The 17,762-nt window shown below is 56.4% G+C and overlaps 1 protein-coding gene and 1 long non-coding RNA gene across 5 annotated transcripts in view; one reads left to right on the forward strand and one right to left on the reverse strand.

Moving 5' to 3' along the window:
- Positions 1-7,067: 7,067 nt before the first annotated feature.
- LOC131811037 (uncharacterized) lies at positions 7,068-8,976 on the reverse strand. 2 transcript variants are annotated; one of them, XR_009345788.1, is made up of 2 exons: positions 8,602-8,976; positions 7,068-8,333 (listed from the first exon to the last, which is right to left on the reverse strand). It is a non-coding gene; the product is annotated as an uncharacterized LOC131811037 (long non-coding RNA). The 2 variants fall into 2 exon arrangements; XR_009345789.1 differs by having other exon boundaries at positions 8,485-8,607.
- A 246-nt stretch (positions 8,977-9,222) lies between these two features.
- TBX5 (T-box transcription factor 5) overlaps positions 9,223-17,762 on the forward strand; it is a 47,706-nt gene continuing 39,166 nt past the window's right edge. The window contains exons 1-5 of one of the 3 annotated variants that reach the window (XM_059139061.1): positions 10,785-10,894; positions 11,517-11,653; positions 13,356-13,540; positions 15,163-15,257; positions 17,409-17,528. In XM_059139061.1, coding sequence (XP_058995044.1) covers positions 13,394-13,540; positions 15,163-15,257; positions 17,409-17,528 — 362 coding nt within the window. In that variant the 5' untranslated portion in view covers positions 10,785-10,894; positions 11,517-11,653; positions 13,356-13,393. Of the gene's footprint in view, positions 9,371-10,784; positions 10,895-11,516; positions 11,654-13,355; positions 13,541-14,213; positions 14,614-15,162; positions 15,258-17,408; positions 17,529-17,762 lie in introns of those variants that run through there. The other 2 variants (XM_059139062.1, XM_059139063.1) reach the window with 2 other exon arrangements.

Consider the following 17,762-nt stretch of genomic DNA (forward strand, 5'->3'; position numbering starts at 1 on the left):
GAAACGAGGTGGGCTGAGGTTGAGGGTTTATCTGGAGATGGGCTTCTCCCTTGCCGGCCACAAAACTTGCACGGGCTTCTTTCTCCTGAGCTGGTATTGTCCAGCCCGGGGCGGGGGGCTGTTGAATCGAGGGATCTGTCCTGAGGAACCTCACCAGGCCTTGGAGAATGATCGCTGGCAGTGCCCATCCAAATGCTCCTCCTGGACTGGAGCAGCGTCCAAGAGCTCCTGCGTGTGTGTCCACAGCAGAGGAGACGTGAGGGTCCAGGCTGAGGGGGAGCGTGGGGTGGACTGCAGAGGGAGGGAGGGGAGGGATTGTAATCGTGATCGTGTGACTTGCCATGACAGTTTGTGATCGAATGTGTGGCTGAGTTCGTGTCCACCTGTGTGCGTGACCACGATTGTTTGTCTGCGTGTGTCTAGTTTGATGTGTCTGTGTGATGCGGCTGTGTCTTTGTTGGCAGTGAGTAGGAGCCTCTGTGTGTGTGTGTGTGTGTGTGTGTGTGTGACTGAAACAGGAGTGTATCTTTGGATATTGGCTTGTGTGGGGTTGCAGGAGACTGAGGACAGGTGTGTGCGCGCGTGTTTGCATGTACGTGTGCGCCCAGCGGCGGTGGGCTGGGCATGGCGGTGTGTGCTCTAAGTGACTCCTGAATGGCCTGGTCTGGGGCATCTTGCTGCTTGACCTCTTGTAGACAGAGTGTCCTGCCAGCGGCATCCGAGAGGGGCGGGCCCAGGATAGTCGGCTTCCTCCCAGCACCAGGGGACACAAGTGGCTGAGGCCCAAGACCATATTCAAGGTCTCGAGGGGCTGGGAGAGGGCCTGGCTAGGCAGCCCAGGTAAGCGCCGTGCCCCTCCCGGGCTCCAGGAGGATTTCTGCAAGCTTCGCTGGTGTCTGCCTGCAGGGAGACTGGAAGTAGCAGATCTATCAGGGAGGGAGCCCACCAGCCCCCCCCCCCCCAACATGGGGGACAAGGTCAAATGCTGCCCGGAGTGAGGCACTTGGGGGCAGCCCTGCTGTAGCACTGGATCCCTTGGGAACTGACTTCCAACAAGTAAACACGGTTAAGATTTAGAGCCAACTCTGCCCCTCTGGGGTTGGGGAGGGCCCTGGGGGTGTGCCTGGGTCAGGGCGGCATGATGGGGTGGGGAATGGAGTGTGGTGGGCTTGTGTGTTAGCTCCCCATGTGCTTAGCTCTGCCTGCGGAGGAAGCAACTGGGCTCCGGCGACCGTCCAGGTGTATATCGGGGTCCACTTGCACCTGACGTTTCCAACCTGCCAGGAACGTGGGGCTTCCCCTGAGCCCCATGGGGGCCAGCAGGGGGCTTCCTTAATGGACGCGGCCCCCTCTGCTCCCAAGCACCTCTCACCCAGTTCCCAGGAAGTGAGTGTGGAATTCGTTTCCAAATATAGACTCTGGTGGCCCAGCGGCCTGCGGACAACCCCTCTGGCCTCCCGGGTGAATGGCAGGACTTCAGCTGCCTTCCAGGGGGCCCAGGCCTGCAGGCCTCCACTTGGAGCTGTGGGTAAAAATAATAATCATAAAAGTGGTCAATAAAAATGGAGGGGAGCTGAACGCTGGGTTATGAGCCCGGGACACCACTTGACCTGTGCTGATGTTTGGCTGGTGGCCGCCCCGCCGGGAAGCCTTATGCACTTACAAGGCCGCTCCTGCCACGTGGAGTCTTAAACGCCCACACCCACACCCACAACCACACATCCGGGCGAGTGCACCACCTACTCACGTGTTCTCACGTAAGGAGGTAACAGAAAAAAATATATATGTAAAAGAAGGGTATAATGACACATACACACACACTCAGAAATGGCAGAGACACACACAGGTTCTCCACAAATGACACACAGTCATGCAGAGAGACTCCAAGGATAAAGTCATACTCAGTCACACAGGACGAGACACGAGGCCCATGGGTCCAGGTGGAGAGGGGTCCCTCCAGCTGGCAGCTGGATCCAGCCTTACCTGTGCGCTGATTGAGGTGTTCCCGGATCAGGCGCTCACTCCTGGGTCCTGGGGCGGGCTTGTGTGTTAGTTTGTTAGTGCTTGGAACTCACCAAGATGTACTAGGAGCAGGCACGTGGGGCCCTCGGGGAAGCCGTTGATGGTGAGGAGCTGGTATTGGAGTGGTTTGGGAGGAACCCCAGAACAACCCAGCTTGGTGTCCTCTGCCAGCAACCCGAGGGAGAGGGGTCTAGGAGATTGTGGGGGTGAGGGGGTCTGGAGAGGTGGCAGCCTCCCAGAAGGTGTAATTTGCATGGTGGCAGGAAGAATCATTCCCTGGAAGGCCAAAGGGCTGGCATGTCCCTGGTGGAGGGAACTGAAAAGTGGCTGCTGGAGAGTGGGGACCCCTTGGGCCTCCCTATGGGGTGTTCTTCTCAGGCTTTGGATCCAAGTCCTCAGCTTCTAAAGAAGTCCTTCCCTTTCTAACTAGTAGCAGCCAGCGCTGCACCAGGGCTGGCCTGGGAGGAGTATGGGCAAGGGCAAACAGGGAGCAAGAGAAAGGGTCTAGAAGTGGGAAAGCAAAAGGCCACACCTGCGGAGGCCTCAGGACCGACATCAGGCCTCTGGGCCCAGGCTCTGGAGCTCCTAAAAGGCTTGGGAGCTTCCTGAGACCCGCCAATGGGATCTTGAGGCCATGGGATCCATGCACATCCTGAAGTCGTGAGAGTCTGGGGTGGTGCAAAGACAGAAGGGTCACCCTGAGAGCTGAGCGTCTGGGAGGGGAACACCGGCGACCCGCAGATTTCGGCCTCTGTGCCTCCAAGGCGGGGGTAACCCACAGCAGGCTGAGCCCACAGCCAGCTGTGGGAAGTGGCCGGGGTTCCCTTTCAGGCTCTCCCTAAATGTGCAAAACTAGGGAATGGCAAGGAGCTGGGTGCATTTCCGTAGATGCTATGTAACCCAGGCAAGTCTTCGCCCTCTCTGAACCTAATTATTTGTTTTTAAGAAACAGAACCAGGGCATCTCCTCCCCACCTCCCCTGTATCCTACCCATCCCCATTTCCCTCCCGTCAGGGGACAGTGTGTGCTGGGATCGAGGCTGTGATGCATATGGACCAAGGCTTGGGAACAGAACAGGACTGAGAGCGGAACACTGAGGCTGACAGTGGGAATGTCCACACCTCTCCCATCCTGCTAAGTTCTCCTGAATCTCGGTCTGCATGCCCACTAAGGCCCTCTTCTCCTTCCTCATTGGGAAGGAGGGAAGGGCATGGAGACCCGACAGAGAGATCTGAGCCCTTACCCCAAAAGCTAAGTCTCCGGCCACTGCCCTCATTGGACTGAGTGTGCTTTTTATTTTTTTACCTTTTTAAAGATTTTATTTATTTATTTGACACATAGAGAGAGAGCTAGCAAGAGAGGGAACACAAGCAGGGGGAGGGGGAGCAGCAGGCTTCCTGCTGAGCAGGGGTGTGGGGCTCTATCCCAGGACCCAGGGATCATGACCTGAGCTGAAAGCAGACACTCAATGACTGAGACACCCAGGGGCCCCAAATGTGCTTTTAGATGCTTAAAATGTGCCCATTGTGCTCACTGTGGGTGACTGTGGCCAGGGCCCCAGGAGCTACCTCCTCATGGAGCTACTGAGAACTAAATGAGTGGGAGAAACTGTGTTCCAACAGCTCCTAGTCTGCTGTAAATGTCAGCTATTATCACTCCTCAAATGCTAGCAGGCTTTTGAGCCTGGAATATCCACATTTCTCTCTTTGTGGCCCTATAGACTCAAGCAGAACTCTTCCAAAAACATTAATGGGAAATGTTGGGAAGGAAAAACCATGGGGGCTGAGGCTCAGACTGGAAAGGAGTGGATGGGGGCAGTGCAAGCCAGCTGGGAGTTTTGGGGACATTAGATGCCCCAGTGGAAGCTGAGGGAGTGGATGGGGACAGTGCAAGCCAGCTGGGACTTTGGGGGACATTAGATGCCCCAGTGGAAGCTGAGGGAGTGGATGGGAGCAGTGCAAGCCAGCTGGGACTTTTGGGGACATTAGATACCCCCCAGTGGAAGCTGAGGGAGTTTTGTCTTTCCAGACCAACCTGGAGATGGACGGTGTCTCCTTCAGAGAGTGAAACAAGCGGGGAGCGGGGAGCCAAACCCCAAACCTGCAGCCATGGGTCTCCACCGGCATAGAGGTCTGCACCCTTCCCTCTGAGGCTCACTCTTTCTCTGGCTCCCTCCACAGTCTCGGAGCTAGTCAGTGCCCTGGCTGTTTCTGGGAGCTCGCTGCCTCCAGAATGAAACAGAAAAGTCAGCCTGTATTGTGCACGGCCCACCCACAAATAACAAGAGGGGGCATTTCGCCCTGCAGGCTCAAGAAGCAAGCCATGGAACCCCAACATACTATTTGAATGTTGTTTCTATTACACCCACACAATGGAAAATGTTTTCTCTAAAAGGTGGATAATGTTTGCAGACGGGACTTGGAGTTCCTGACTTTCCTAGTTCCATTTAGATGTTAATCCAGGCAAGTGAAAGAGTTGCTGGGATCCAGGCAGGGAGCCTCGCAAGCGGATGGGTAAAGAGTTGGGTGGAGAGACCCAGCATTCCCCGAGGCCCAGGTCCCTGGCTGGGATTTTGGGTTGTGGCTCCGGTGGGATGCTCTCATCGCCCTGATTGCGTGCCTCTGAGGTCATGGCCGGCCTTCAGTTCCAAGTCGGGGCTTTTGCTCCAGACCTGAACCCAGCCTGCAGACGTGGCACTAAATCTGGATTTTTCTCCTCTGTTTCAAAAAGGGGGGGGATTTGTCAGTCCCTGCAGCTTTGAACACATGCAGGAGGTTTGGGAAAGCCCAGACCCACCGGTGGAAATGGAGCCTTGCAGGCCTTGGAACTCAGGGCAAAAGCCCGATGGTCCTGCGGAGCACCCCATTGTTGCCAGCGTTTGATGGGATTCCTGGGTTGCCATGGTGACCAGGAAACCAAGGGCCCCTGCGGAAACGGTCGCCAGGGACCTCTTCTTTGCTACCAACCTGTCAGGGGCACCCCAGGACAAGCCTTGGTCAGTTTCACCCCAGGGTTTCCCGCGTGTGATTGTGCGCGGCAGCTGGGGATCTGGGGTCCCGGTTTCTGGAGCCTTCCGTCGGGGCTGCCCCCAAAGGCCAGAAACCCAGCAGTGGGAGGCCAGGGGGGTCTGGGGTGGGGTGGAGGCGGGAGGGAGGGGACCCGCTGCGGGCGCTCGAGGCCCCGGGCTGAAAGGGAAGAAAAATTAGAGGTCTTGACCAAGCAATCATTTTGGTGACGGATCTTTCCAGTTTGGGGTCTGACTGCCTTCCTCACCCGCACCCCCACACGCGTCCCTTCACCTCCTCAAGGTCATTACTACAGTTTTCACTCGCAGCTCCGGGTGGGGAGGCCGTTGCTTCCTCCACCGCCACTTCTCCGGCACTCGTGCGGGGCTCCTCCCGTGGCTGGGGCCTGGAGCCGTCCTAGCAAGTTTCTCTAGGAGGGAGAGAAGCAGCGAGGGATGCGGAAGGAGCTGTGCAGATTAAACTGGCTGTTCCAGCCTCCGAAGCGGGACTTTTTAGGTTCTCTTGACCCAGGCAGTTCCAAGTCCCAGAGGTTGATCAGACCTTAGGAATTCCAGAATCACTGGCCTGGCTCATTTGGGTTATAAAGTTAATGCTACCTGATTCATTGGCTTGACTAGGAGGTATCAAGCTGGACTTTCTTGAAGTTTGGGGCGGGGGACGGTCACCACTCCCATCTTTGTTTGCTTTGCTGCAAACAGTCTGCTTTCGGACTCCCTGCAGCACAGACAGGAACCATGTCCCTTGCCCCTTAAAGAAATCTCTTTATGAAACATCAGATCGGGCTCTCTCCGGTGTGGACGTCTTGCTCTGTGAGGCCCAGGCTGGCTGGAAGGAGGCCCACGGGCAGCCAGAACTGGAGTCGCGGTTTCGTCTCTGGTTTTGAATCCGGCCCTTTGAGCAAGCTTAACACGTGTGGATTTAATTTCCCTTTCTTTCTCGCTTTCTTTTCTATCCCCCCTCCTCCGCCCTTGCGAGGAAACAAGAAAAATAGTCTGCCGTGTCGACAGCGCGACACCGTTCCCTTTGCCAAAGAAAATTTGTCTTTCCAGAGCCCCGGAGAGCAGTGGGTTCCCAAATTTCCACTGCACCCTCCAGTTGAAGGAGGAGGTACCCAGACAGGGTCCCCGCCAGACCTGGAGGTATCAGCCTGGGTCTCTATCGTATTGGGTCAGAGCCCGGGAATTCAGCATATTTTCCCCCACATTTTGGGGGACTACACGGGAGGCCTTTCTGAAGGTCCTGGGCTGCAGACACGGTTGGAGCATTAATGCTCAGTGAAACCCATGGGGTAGGAGGCAGCTCAGTTTCTCAGTTCAAGACCCTTCTCCTCCACGGAGGACTCCCTAAATTGGAGGGGGGCAAGAACAGAGATGTTCCTTTGCATCGCAGCCTTGCTTTTTGCCACCTTCTCTGCTCTTCCGGGAGATTGCAAATCTCTAGCCTTGCGATCTCAGCCAGGCCTCTAGAATGATGCTCCTGCTTCCTTTTCTCATTTTATTACCCTGATCGGGGCGGCGGGTACCTCACGCGCCAAACTTGGGGGAACGGGGAGGAATTTTTCCAAAGCACAGGGAAGAACACCAACATGAACAAAAATAGTAGCAATAATAAACCCTGGTGAAAATATTGGAGGAGAATATGGGATATTAAAATAATAGCAATAGCCAGTATTCTTCCCAGATGCTTCCGGTCTGAAGGGAAGAAGCTAGGAACAGAATCAAACATTGGGAAGGGAGATACCATGGTCCTGGAAAAAAAAAATATATATATATATGTATATAACAGAGCCAGATTTAACTAGGCAGGAGGGGAAGTGACCCCCTGAGAAACGAGGAAATTTCTCTCCCTTAGTCTGACTCCCTCTTTTGCAAAAGGAGTTGGTCCAAGTTTCCTTGGGTCGTATCTGTTGTTACAATTCTTACTCATTTTCCCAGGCCCTTCTGCTCTTCTCCTTACTTGATGCCTCCAGGAGAGACTCGAGTCAGGCAGGACGCAATGGAAAAGAAACGGAAAAGAGGGTGTCTTTTTAAGCCACTTCTTTTTGGGGAGGAAAGAAAAGAAGGTGGTTTGGGACTCGATTCTGTTAAAAACAGAGGCAGGAGGGAAGATCCAACAGTGGTTTCCTCTTGCTTTCGCCTGGTTTTGTTTTGGACTCTTTAAGTGGGAACCTCTAGTCTTCTACCCACAGTGATATTAAAATCGGGGCCGGAATTTTGCAAAATGAGGAAAATACATTTTGGGGGGCAAACCCAGCTGGGAGCAGGTCGCGGAAAGCGGGGATCCTCCCGAAGAAGGAGCGAAGGCTGCACATTGCCGCCTCGCTTTGGAACTCACTGCCCAGTGACTGGGGGAAGGAATGGAAAGGCTCAGCACAGGCTGAGGTCTCTAATTTATCCAATTCGGTGCGTGGTCCGACTCTGGAGCGTTTGGAACAGAGGGCCAGGGATGCTGAGGCTTCGGAATCCTCTGCGAGCTGGTCTGGGGGGTGGCGGGGTCCGCGCCGGGGATGCGAGACAAGGGAGCCGAACGGAAAGGAACTGGCCCCGCTCGGAGTTTCGCCTTCCCCCTCCAGCGCCGGCGGGGCCCAGGCCTCCGCTTCCGGCCCACCTCGGCCCCGAGGTCAAGCGGGAACCCATCCCCGGTGAAGGATTTCGGCTCGCACTTTCGGCGTCTGGAAGCAAATGCTGCACCCAACGGACCTCAGATGGAGGAAAAGATAATTGTTAATAACTTGGGAAACGGAAGAGAATTTGGGGTCGGTCAGTGCGGCCTGGCCAGACGGAGGGACGCGGGTCCTGCTTGCTGGAAGCAGCAGAGTCTGCGGCCCGGTTGGCCCCGGGCGCCCGTGTCCTGCGCTGGAAACCACTGCCCGTTCTCCCCGCGGGCCTGACCTTGGCTCCTGGGGCTGTTCGGTCGGCGGCGTTCCTGGCTTTTCGCGGCCGCTCCGGCCCCAAACGGCCCGGGCCTGGAGCCAGGCCCTGCTTCGGAAAGCCCTGAGGGTTAGGCGCGAGCGAAACCCGGAATGGAACCCCGAAGCTGGGGTGCGAGGCCAGATTCCGACGTCTGCTTCCCTCTCGGCCCCTTGGCGGGGAGCTTACCCTTGCGGAAGGCCCGGCGCTCGCTTGCTCACTCCGGGACAGGCCTCTAGCTCTTCTGGGAACGTCTACGCTGTACGTTTCGCCACCGCACCCAGCGCGTTTCCAGCCGCGCGCAAAAGCTGGAGCGCATCCGCCATGGGGCGCTTAGACGTTATGGCCATCGGTGAGCCCCCCAAAACTGCGAATCCTTATTACAAAACAAAATAGAGCGTCTCACCCAGTGCAGGCCGGGTGGCTGTAATATTTCTCTGCAGAAATCACTCCCTCTACCTCCTCCTCACCACCCACTCGTAACCCGCCCCCGCCGGGCCACCCTGGGACGCGTTGCATCCCCGGACCTAGCTAGGGGAGCTCGCGCAGAATGGGCTTTTTCTCAGCAAAAACTTTACGGACGACTCTCTTTCTTCCCCGCCACGCCTCGATCTCATTTCCCCTGCGCGATAACCCGTAATTACTTCTACGCAGGTCTGCAAGCCGGCGCTGAGTTATCGCGTCCCCAACTGAACCAGCTCGAGCGGCGCCTCGATATTCGTTTGCCGAGAGCTCCTCCTCGGAAAAAAATAATTTTAAAAGAATAAAAGGACTCTCGTGCCTCCTCCAAGGGACCCCGTTCCACCCTAAACAATCTGATTTCTTCCCAATCGGGGGCGCCGGGGGCGACGGGGGCTCCCACCTCCCTTTGCCAAGAGCCCCCTCCCCCTCCCTAAGGAAATCGATCTTGGCTCTATTTGTGCCTGATGTTCGCCGCCCCCATTTCCCCCAGAGAGCGCTGGGTTTGTTTATTTCCTTATTTATTCCCGTGGCCGAGGTGTCTGGGACTTGTGGCTGCGCAGCCCCTGGGCTGATAGGCGAAGACGGACAGAAATTAACCTCCCGCCGCTGCCCCCCAGTCGAGCGTGACAGCGCGCGGGCCGGTTGCGTGACTCGTGACGTCTCCAAGTCCTATAGGTGCAGCGGCTGGTGAGATAGTCGGTATCGCCTGGTTGCCTCTTTATTTTATTGGGGTATGCCTGGTAATAAATAGTAATATTTAATTTGTCGAAGACCACAAACCAGCTTCGCGAGCTGGGAGGTACACACTACTCTTGACAGAGGCTGGAAGAAGGCTTGGCCTAAAAGGAGTCTCTTTTGGGGGCCCTTTGCAAACTTCACTTGAACCCCCACTCTCCAGCAAGGCGCCACTGTTGGCTTCTGCCGTGGAAAGAAGAGGTGGGATTTTTGGAGGTGAGTGTCCCCCTGGACAGCTATGGGGGGGAGAGGTATCCCTCAGCACTTCGCCTGGCCAAGGCCCCCTGGCTTTGCGCCCCAGCTCGGTCCTGCGGAATACCCACTCCCAGAGATGCTGTTTTTCACCATGGAAATAAGAACGCACACTCTTGCGTTTCGCCTTGGAGTGTCACCTGGCAGGAATAGGTTCCCGCTGGAGGTTTCAAAATCCCAGTTTCGCTTGGTGGCCAGCACAGGCTGTGTTCCCACAGACCAAGTGAATCTGGCCAGGCAGTTACTTGGGGGAGTTCAGATGTGCCCTCCCGGGAGGGGGCTGCAAATTATTTATGGGAATTTATTTTATCCGCAAATCTCCGAGAGTTTAAGGGGATTGGAGAAGTCTTTCTGGATTTCCCCTTCCTTTTGCCAGAGATGCAGAGATCCGAGCTCATCCTGAAGCCATGTTTGTTTCCAGTCTTCGGCCCGGGGGTCTCCTCCTTAGCAAGCCCAGAGTGAGTCCTCTGAGCTGACATTCTGGAAGGGTGAGGGTGTCTTCACATTAATAAATAAACTGCTGTGGTGAAAGGTTGTTTGCAAACAAACTTGGAAGGTGGAGTGAGAACTGTCACAGACGCTGGGCTTGCTTATTCCCCCCGGTCGCCCCACTTTTAGGGATGAACAATCCGCTTTGCAATTTTGCAAACGGGTATGTTACACCCATCTGGCTGCTGGTTTCCAGCGCATCTCTCCTCTCTCCATCCCTCTCCCCAGACCTTGGCCTGCAGGCCCAAGTCTCTAATCAGAGCCCCAGAAAAGAATACGGTGAGGGGGTACGGGAGGCAAGGTGGGAAACGGAAGGGAACCCGGACAGTCATCCCGGCCCCGATACTTGGTGCTCCAAACTGGGTCTGCTCAGGCTAAGACCTACTCACTGTGTTTACGCTTCTTTTGACCTCTTCAACCCTCAGAATAATACATTTCAGAGAGCCGGGAGGGCAGGGAGAGGGGCCCAGTAGAGATGAAAACCCCAGCCAGTCTCCCATGACTGTTTGATTATTTTAATAAAACCGGGGACCGCCTCGCGTACACCTCCAGCCGGGGAGGTCTGGTGGCCCTGGGGGTGGAAGCTCCCCCCACCAACCCCGGGGCCGTTTCTTGGCATCTTTGATCTGGGTCCCTGTCCCAGTGCACCTTCACCCTGCTTTCACCCTGGAGTCACTGGGAGTTGGGGTGGTGAGTGGGGAGGGGGAGAGATGTCAGGACGGCCGGCGGCGGCCAGCCAGGCCAGGCGGGGTCACGCAGCTCTGTCTTGAGGTCAGCGCTGGAAGGAGAACGTGGGCCAGGCTGCAGAGGGGGTGCGAGGCGTGTGTGTGTGTGTGTGTGTGTGCGCGCGCGCAGCGTACTGTGCTCAGACTCCGCTCTCTGCACAGCCCTGTCCCCGACATTACTTCCCAGGCAGAAGCCGAGCGGGTTTGCGATGATTTGTGCAGGATTTTTTTTGCAGCCACCGAGCCGAGCTCAGGGCAGCGGAGATGGATGGAGGTTGGGAAGGGGGTGGAGAGGAGGGGTGATCTCGAGGTCTGGGTTTGAGAGTAGTGCTGTGATTTGAGTGTTCGGGAAATCTAATGGAAAAGGTGGTTGGGGGAGGGAGTGAGAAGAGGAGAGAGGGAGGGAGAGAGGGAGCGAGGGAGAGAGGGAGGGAGGGGGCGGGAAAGAGGCAGAGGCAGGCTGTGTGCAGTGGGAGCTAGTTGGATAGGCAATTTCAGTATTTTGTAAGCATCAAGGCAGCCCAACGTCACTGAGCTCAGCTGAGTCGGCTTGTATTTCTGAGACAGAGAGAGAGAGAGAGAGAGACTCTTTCCTTGGATTCCAGAACTTTAACCCTGAAAGCGGCGCCCAGAAAGGACCTTGCCCATTCCCACAGCTTCCTCCTGTCTCCCCAGCTTCCCCTCCCGAGGGGTGCAAGTGAGAAGCAGGGCGCTGAGGTTTTAACGCTGAGGGTGCTCCAGGAGGCTGCTGCTTGCGTTCTTGGAGCCCTTCTGGCGCCTGACAACTTGGAAGTCTTTAGGGAGAGCGAGTGAGCTAACGCAAAGCGGAGGAGGTGTGTGTTGGGGGTGGGCAGTCGCTGCCGAGGCTCCAGCGGTGGGTGATCCTTTGTACGCAGCGGTAGCCGCTAGTCTGGGCGAGCAGTCCCGGGCATAAACACCCCGGAGCCACCATGCCCGCGCCCCCGCCTCGCCGCTGGTTTCACTGCTAGGAGCAAGAAGGGATTTGGTGAATGCACCGGCTTCGCCCAGCGAGGTAACCGTACCCGCAGATGGCCGGGGAGGCTCGGGGAGGGAGCCCCTCCAGCCGAATCGGCTCAGGGAGGCGCTGTCGGTGGGACTCCAGCCCTTCCCGGGATGCGGCAGATCCCGGCTTGCAGAGAGCTCCTGGTGCATGGAGTCAGCCGGGGAGGCGCGCGGCCCAGGAGCAGCGTGGAGGTTTGCAGGACGCGCGGCCTGGTTCTGTCAAACCGCATCTAGCTCGCCCCCGCCAGCTCCGGAGCTTCCGCCCGACCCCGACCGGGGCGAGCTGGTTGCGATTGTCCCTGCGGCCCGCGGCGGAGGCGAGCGCACGTGGGGGACGGCTGCTCCGGGTTCTTTTGTTGCAAGCCGGCTGCTGGGGGCTCCCGTCACCGCCTCTCCCGAACCCCGAGGGTGTGGTGAGGGAAGCTGCTTGGGGAGTTGGGCCTCGGAAGCCGTCCTCCTCGGTCGGGCTCTGGGCGTCCGGCCCCCGCAGCCCTGGGTGGGATCCAGCCACTTGCAGGAGCGGCCGCTAAGCTTTGGGGGGCCATCCTCGGCGCTCCTTTCCCAGTCTAACCGGGTTTTGAGGGAGGAAATCCTTACTTGGAAACGTGGAGGAGATTGGAAAGCGATCAGAGCAAGAGGCAGGCTCCTCCGGGCTTGAACAGTTCTGCAGCTGTTACTTTGCGTGTTCCAACCTCATAAGCCTGCAACCTGGGCCATTCTACCCCTTGCGCCCGACCTAGGAGGCCGATCCAACGACGGAAGCCCAGAATTTATCTGGGACCCATTAGACCCTCGCGGGTCCCCCGAGCTTGGGCCTGCAGTTCTAGCGAGCCAGGCGCGGCTGAAGCTCAGAGAAACTCCCCTCGGCCTGGCCGCTCGTCAAAAATGCCCGTCTCGGGCCGGAGAGCCGAGAAACCCGGGAGAACGCGCCGCCGGAGCAGGCGGTGGGGTGCGGGCTGCCGGCGCCCAGGAGCGCGTCTCCCTCCGCACGACCCCGCGGCTGCTGCTCTCCTGCCCTTTCCGTTGGGCTACTTTTCATTTTTTTTTTTTTTTTAAACCGTTGCTAAAAGTTGGGGAAAAGGGGGAGGACTCTTACTGTTGAAGGACTTTTAATTTTAAAGCCTGTAACTGATAAAGGATGAACGTGAATTCTCCCGCGGACCTGGTCTCTCGTTCTGCAGATCTTTTCCCTCCTCTGTTTTTGGTTTTGCAAGAGGCGGGTTGTTGCAGACATTTTGCCTGCTGCCCAAGAAATATGCCTCCTGCGAGTGTTAATAAACAGAGCTGTGATGTCCTTCTGTACATTTGAAGAAGAAAAACAATTCTAAAAGGACACTAGTTTTTTGTTTTGTTTTTGGTTCGTACCCAATGGCTTCCAAAAATACCCAGGCCTTATCTTTATTGGCTCTTCCAGAAGTCCAGACAAATTTGACGGGCAGCTGGCTTATCGTGGGGAGCCTGCGCAGGGGAGATGCGGGCCTCGCCTCCTCCCGTTCTGACCCCGCTCTTTCGCAAGAGGTTGTGTGCGCTCAGAAAGGAGTAATAATGATAATAATAAGGGGACCTCCTGCATCCTCCTTCAGCTGGGAACGGAGGTGCTGGGAGCTGGAAACTGGGGACCCGGCTGCCCCCTCCTATCACTAGAACAGAGTTTCCAACTGTCTCTTCTGTCTCTCTGCCTCTGTCTCTGTCTCTCTGCTTCCTGTCCTCAGAGCAGGACCCTGCGCGGGCACAGGGCGCCCGACACACCATGGCTGACGCAGACGAGGGCTTTGGCCTGGCGCACACACCCTTGGAACCTGACTCAAAAGAGCTACCCTGTGACTCCAAAGCCGAGAGCGCGCTGGGGGCCCCCAGCAAGTCGCCAGCGTCCCCGCAGGCTGCCTTCACCCAGCAGGTAAGGAGACCTCTAGCCTCCGGGCCCTTTGAAGAACCGGAGGCCCTCCTGTGGGGGAGGGGTGGGGGTGGGTTACTCATTGTCCCCAATTGTCCCCTTTCTTTCCATCCGCCCTCTTTCCACCTTTCCATGCCCTGCATCCCCAAACACCAGTATACTCACATCCACTTTATTGTGACAATAATCTTTACGGCTAGAGGATTTTGGAAATACATTTAGGTTGTTAAAGAAGGCTTAATTATCTGGCTATGTGGGGCTGGCTAACAATAGCCCAGATCATGCCTTCGCTGCTGCACTAGGTGTAGACTCAGCCCCGAGCGCCTCATTAAGGGCTGGGTCAGCGTCCGCTTCAGGCCGGCGTGAGCGATGGCTTGACCCCTCTTCAGATCTGCTCTCCCCTTCGCCTCCATGGGCCTCCTCCACGCCACCGCCCAGACCCGGGAGTTGCACTGTTTGTGTTGGGTCAGGCTCTGGAGGGCTGACTTGCCCTGGCTGGGGGCCGGGAGCGCAGGCGTGTGCGAGGAGGCTGTTGGGAGCCACAGGCTTCCCTGGCTGGAAGCTGGGCCCCAGTAGAGGGTGAGGCTTCCGCGCACTCTCTGTGCCCTCATCCCCCCCGGCGCCTTGGATGTCAAGGCGGCCCGTGCAGCTCTTAATAATTTACATAAGGCGTCAGATGGTGCAAAGGAGGGTGACTTGACCAGCACAGAAACTTGGATGTAGCCAAAACCCTTCTTTGGGATTTCGATCGATTGATGTCTTTCCTGCCTACTTTATCACCTGTCTCTCGGCCTTTCCCATCTCGGGAAAATGCGTGTACGGTTATAGAGAAGCCGAGGGTAGTGGGCACAGAGTTTGGGAAACTCAGATTGTTTTTGTTTTCAGAAAAGCAAATCCACTCACGAGACAATTACGGATTATGGCAGAACGGAGGTTTTCGTGTCTGTATATTTTTTTGCACCGGTTTTGTAAAATAGCTTTTAGTTGAAAGTGGAAATGTGGAGAGCTGTTTCGGCTGTGCCCGGAATCAGAACAGCTCAAAGTGAACGAAGCTGGATGTGAGGAGAACCTGGAAGGTTTGTTAATATAGATATTTGCGGACTAATTTTTTTGGACTGTGGGAACCTATCATCCTATAGAAACATTTTTTAAATTAAGATTTTGACGTATGTCTATGTTGGCCCCGCCGTGCGGGATTTGCACATCTGTGTGTTTGTGTGTGCCCTTGTGGGTGTCTGCAGAAAGATGTTCTGAGTGGGCTTTTTGAGATCGAGCATTTTTGTTTTTGCTTTTTTTTTTTTTTTTAAGCCGCATCTTGGCTGAAAGGAATTGAGATTAGTTCCCCTCCCCCCACTTTTTTTTTTTTTTTTTTTTCTTTTGGTCTTAGTCTGTCCTCTCACGGGCATGCTAGAGGACCCTGATGTTTGGGGACTCTTCGCCGGCCTTGTGTTGGCATTAGGAGACAGCAGTGCACCATGCAGTGGGGTAGCGTAGGGGGCCTGCACAGGGATTCCGACCCCACGCCCCAGAGTCCACGGAGCCCTGCCGTGTGTTTGGGGGCGTTTGGGAAGGAAAGGCCCCTGCTCCTGGGGCTTGTCTGTGTGACTTTTCTCTCTTTCTTATAGGGCATGGAAGGGATCAAGGTGTTTCTCCACGAAAGAGAACTGTGGCTGAAATTTCACGAAGTAGGCACGGAAATGATCATAACCAAAGCTGGAAGGTGAGCTGTGGAGGGCCTAGGGAAATCAAAGGGGAGACGGAGAAGGAAAGGTGTCTCGGAGACCCGAGAGAGGGAGACCTGGAGGAGGCGGGGAGGGGGGGGGCAGAGAAAAAGGCAAGAGAACCGGAGAGAGCAGAGAGAGAGAATGAATGTGTTTTTGTGTGGCCCAATTTGGGTTCACGTTGCTTGGAGAGCTTCTCCAGTGACTTCCACCCCTGGTGGGGGAAAACGCCTTCAAGATTCACCTCCAAAGCAGGGCACGTCTCCCGCCTGATGCGGAAGGATCGAGAGCTTGCACTGGGGTGGTGGGGGCTACGCTTATGGCGGACAGATTGGTAATGGGAGACAGTAGGGCCAGGGGGAGAGAGAACGGGAAACCAGAGAGTTGCGGAGTCGGCTCAGAGACCCGCTCCCAGCCTCGACTCCCGGCCCCCACCCTCCTTCCCGCCCTCCCTGACCTTGGAGCTGGTCCAGAGTCCCACCCGGTTGCCAAACTCCGAATCGCTGAATGTATTCGCTACCTCTTTCATTGTTTATAGAAAGCAGGCGAAGCCTTTGAAACTGAACTGGGGCTCGGCCGGGCTCTATATACAGACACCGATAAACACGGCCGTTTCAGCAGTTTCGCCAAGACACTCACCCCAGAGTTCCTCTTCAAAGCTCGCAGTTTTTCTGCTAGATGTGCTAGACAGCTGGGGAGGCTGGGGGGCAGGGTCCTGCAGTTCTGGACTTCCGAGTGCTAATTTGCCCAGGCCTGGGGACAGCCTTCACCACAGGCCTCCCCGTGCCGGACCGACCCTCCGCGTCCCAAAGGGCAGAAAGCCCGGAGTCAGCCCCGACCGGGCGCGTGAAGCCCGAGAGGCCAGTAGGCCCGAGCCGCCGAGCGTGTGAAGGGGGAGGGAGGAGCCGCTACGCCAGACGCCCCCGTTCTCCAGCCGGAGCCTCCCGCAATAAACTGACAACAGTGACATTTATTATTATTTGAAATTAAACAACGTCTTCTCCCCCGCTCGGCCCGAGTGAACCAGGAGACGCATTCTGTTTATACTGAAAAACTAAGCTCTTCTTCCCGTTCTGCCCAGGAAGGACACACACGGCCAAGCCCCCTCTGCCCTCAGCCTGAGCTGAGGGGCTTTAACTATAAAAGGCCTGGGAAGCCTCTCCTGTACCCATGGTGCACCCACGGTTTATCCGCCAGATAAACACCCCCCCCCCCCAAAACACCCCCTGGCCCGGGCTCCAAGGCCTCCCTTCACTCACCCCTTCCTGCCATCCCTGGGCGAGCCAGGATCCAGCAGCTTGTCCTTGCTGGCTTTCCCCGGGCACGCACATCCCCCGTCCCCTCCACAGGAGGACTGGGAATTTGGAGCGCAAGTCCCAGAACCCAGAAAGAGGGGGTACACAGCACCCACCTGCCCGTGACCCCATCCCGGTTCCAGCTCTGGTCTTCCCGAAACTAGACCTGGATGGGTTTGGAGTTTCTTCGTGTGTAGACTCTCCGAGGAGGAGTGCCAGGCACGTTGGAGAAATTGGGGGGCATTTAGAAATAAATTTCGGCTAGAGCCTCGCGGCAGAGGTCACCCGCTGAGCTCTACTCTGGGAACGGCCGTGGACCATAGCGAGGGCGGGAGCTATATGGGCACCCACGGGTGTGCAGTCCCGAGGGCGCACACAGCCCTGTGTTCGCCGTGGGCTCAACGACAGGACCACCTGTCAGGGCGCAGGACGCCAGCGTTTCCCCCAATAGGGCTCCTTCTACCCCTAAATTAGAAAGCAGGTCTCTGGCTCTGAAAAGAGTATTTACAAAGAGCAGAAATGGAGATTCCAAGCAGGGCCTTCTACACAACTGTTTCTTTCTGGAAGCCTTGGCCTCCAGCTTTCTATTTTTCTCCTGGTTACCAATAGTCACCAGCCTCCAGCTCACCTCCGGGCCTATCTCCTCCCCAAAACTTCAAGGGAAACCTGGAATGGATTTTTGCCAAGAGCGGAGCGGGGGCCACTTTTCTCCCCACGCACTTCTGGAAGAGCTGCTGCTTTCATGACAATGTGTAGCGTGCCCTTTACTGGATTGGCAGTAAAATTCTCTCTCTCTCAATCTCTCTCTGCCCCCCCTCCTTTCCCTTTCTCCGTCTTTTTTCCCATCTCTCCCAGGCGGATGTTTCCCAGTTACAAAGTGAAGGTGACGGGCCTGAATCCCAAAACGAAATATATTCTCCTCATGGACATCGTTCCAGCGGATGACCACAGATACAAGTTCGCAGATAACAAATGGTAGGCACCCACCGGCGTGAGCTGGTGGGAGGAGGGGGGGTGGAAAGCCAGACTCCCTACTCCCCGCATTGAACCAAGAAACAGTTTTTGAACGTCCTACTGTGTGCCAGAGGCTTTGGGTGCTATCCCAGACCACCCTGAGAGGAAGAAACAGCAGCCATTAGTCCCCATTTTATAGACAAGAAAACTGAGGCTCAGAGTAAGTCAAGGGCCTGTATCTGTAGCTGCACCCGC

The sequence above is a fragment of the Mustela lutreola genome, chromosome 11, assembly GCF_030435805.1.
Source record: "Mustela lutreola isolate mMusLut2 chromosome 11, mMusLut2.pri, whole genome shotgun sequence".
NCBI classification, from domain to species: Eukaryota; Metazoa; Chordata; class Mammalia; order Carnivora; family Mustelidae; genus Mustela; species Mustela lutreola.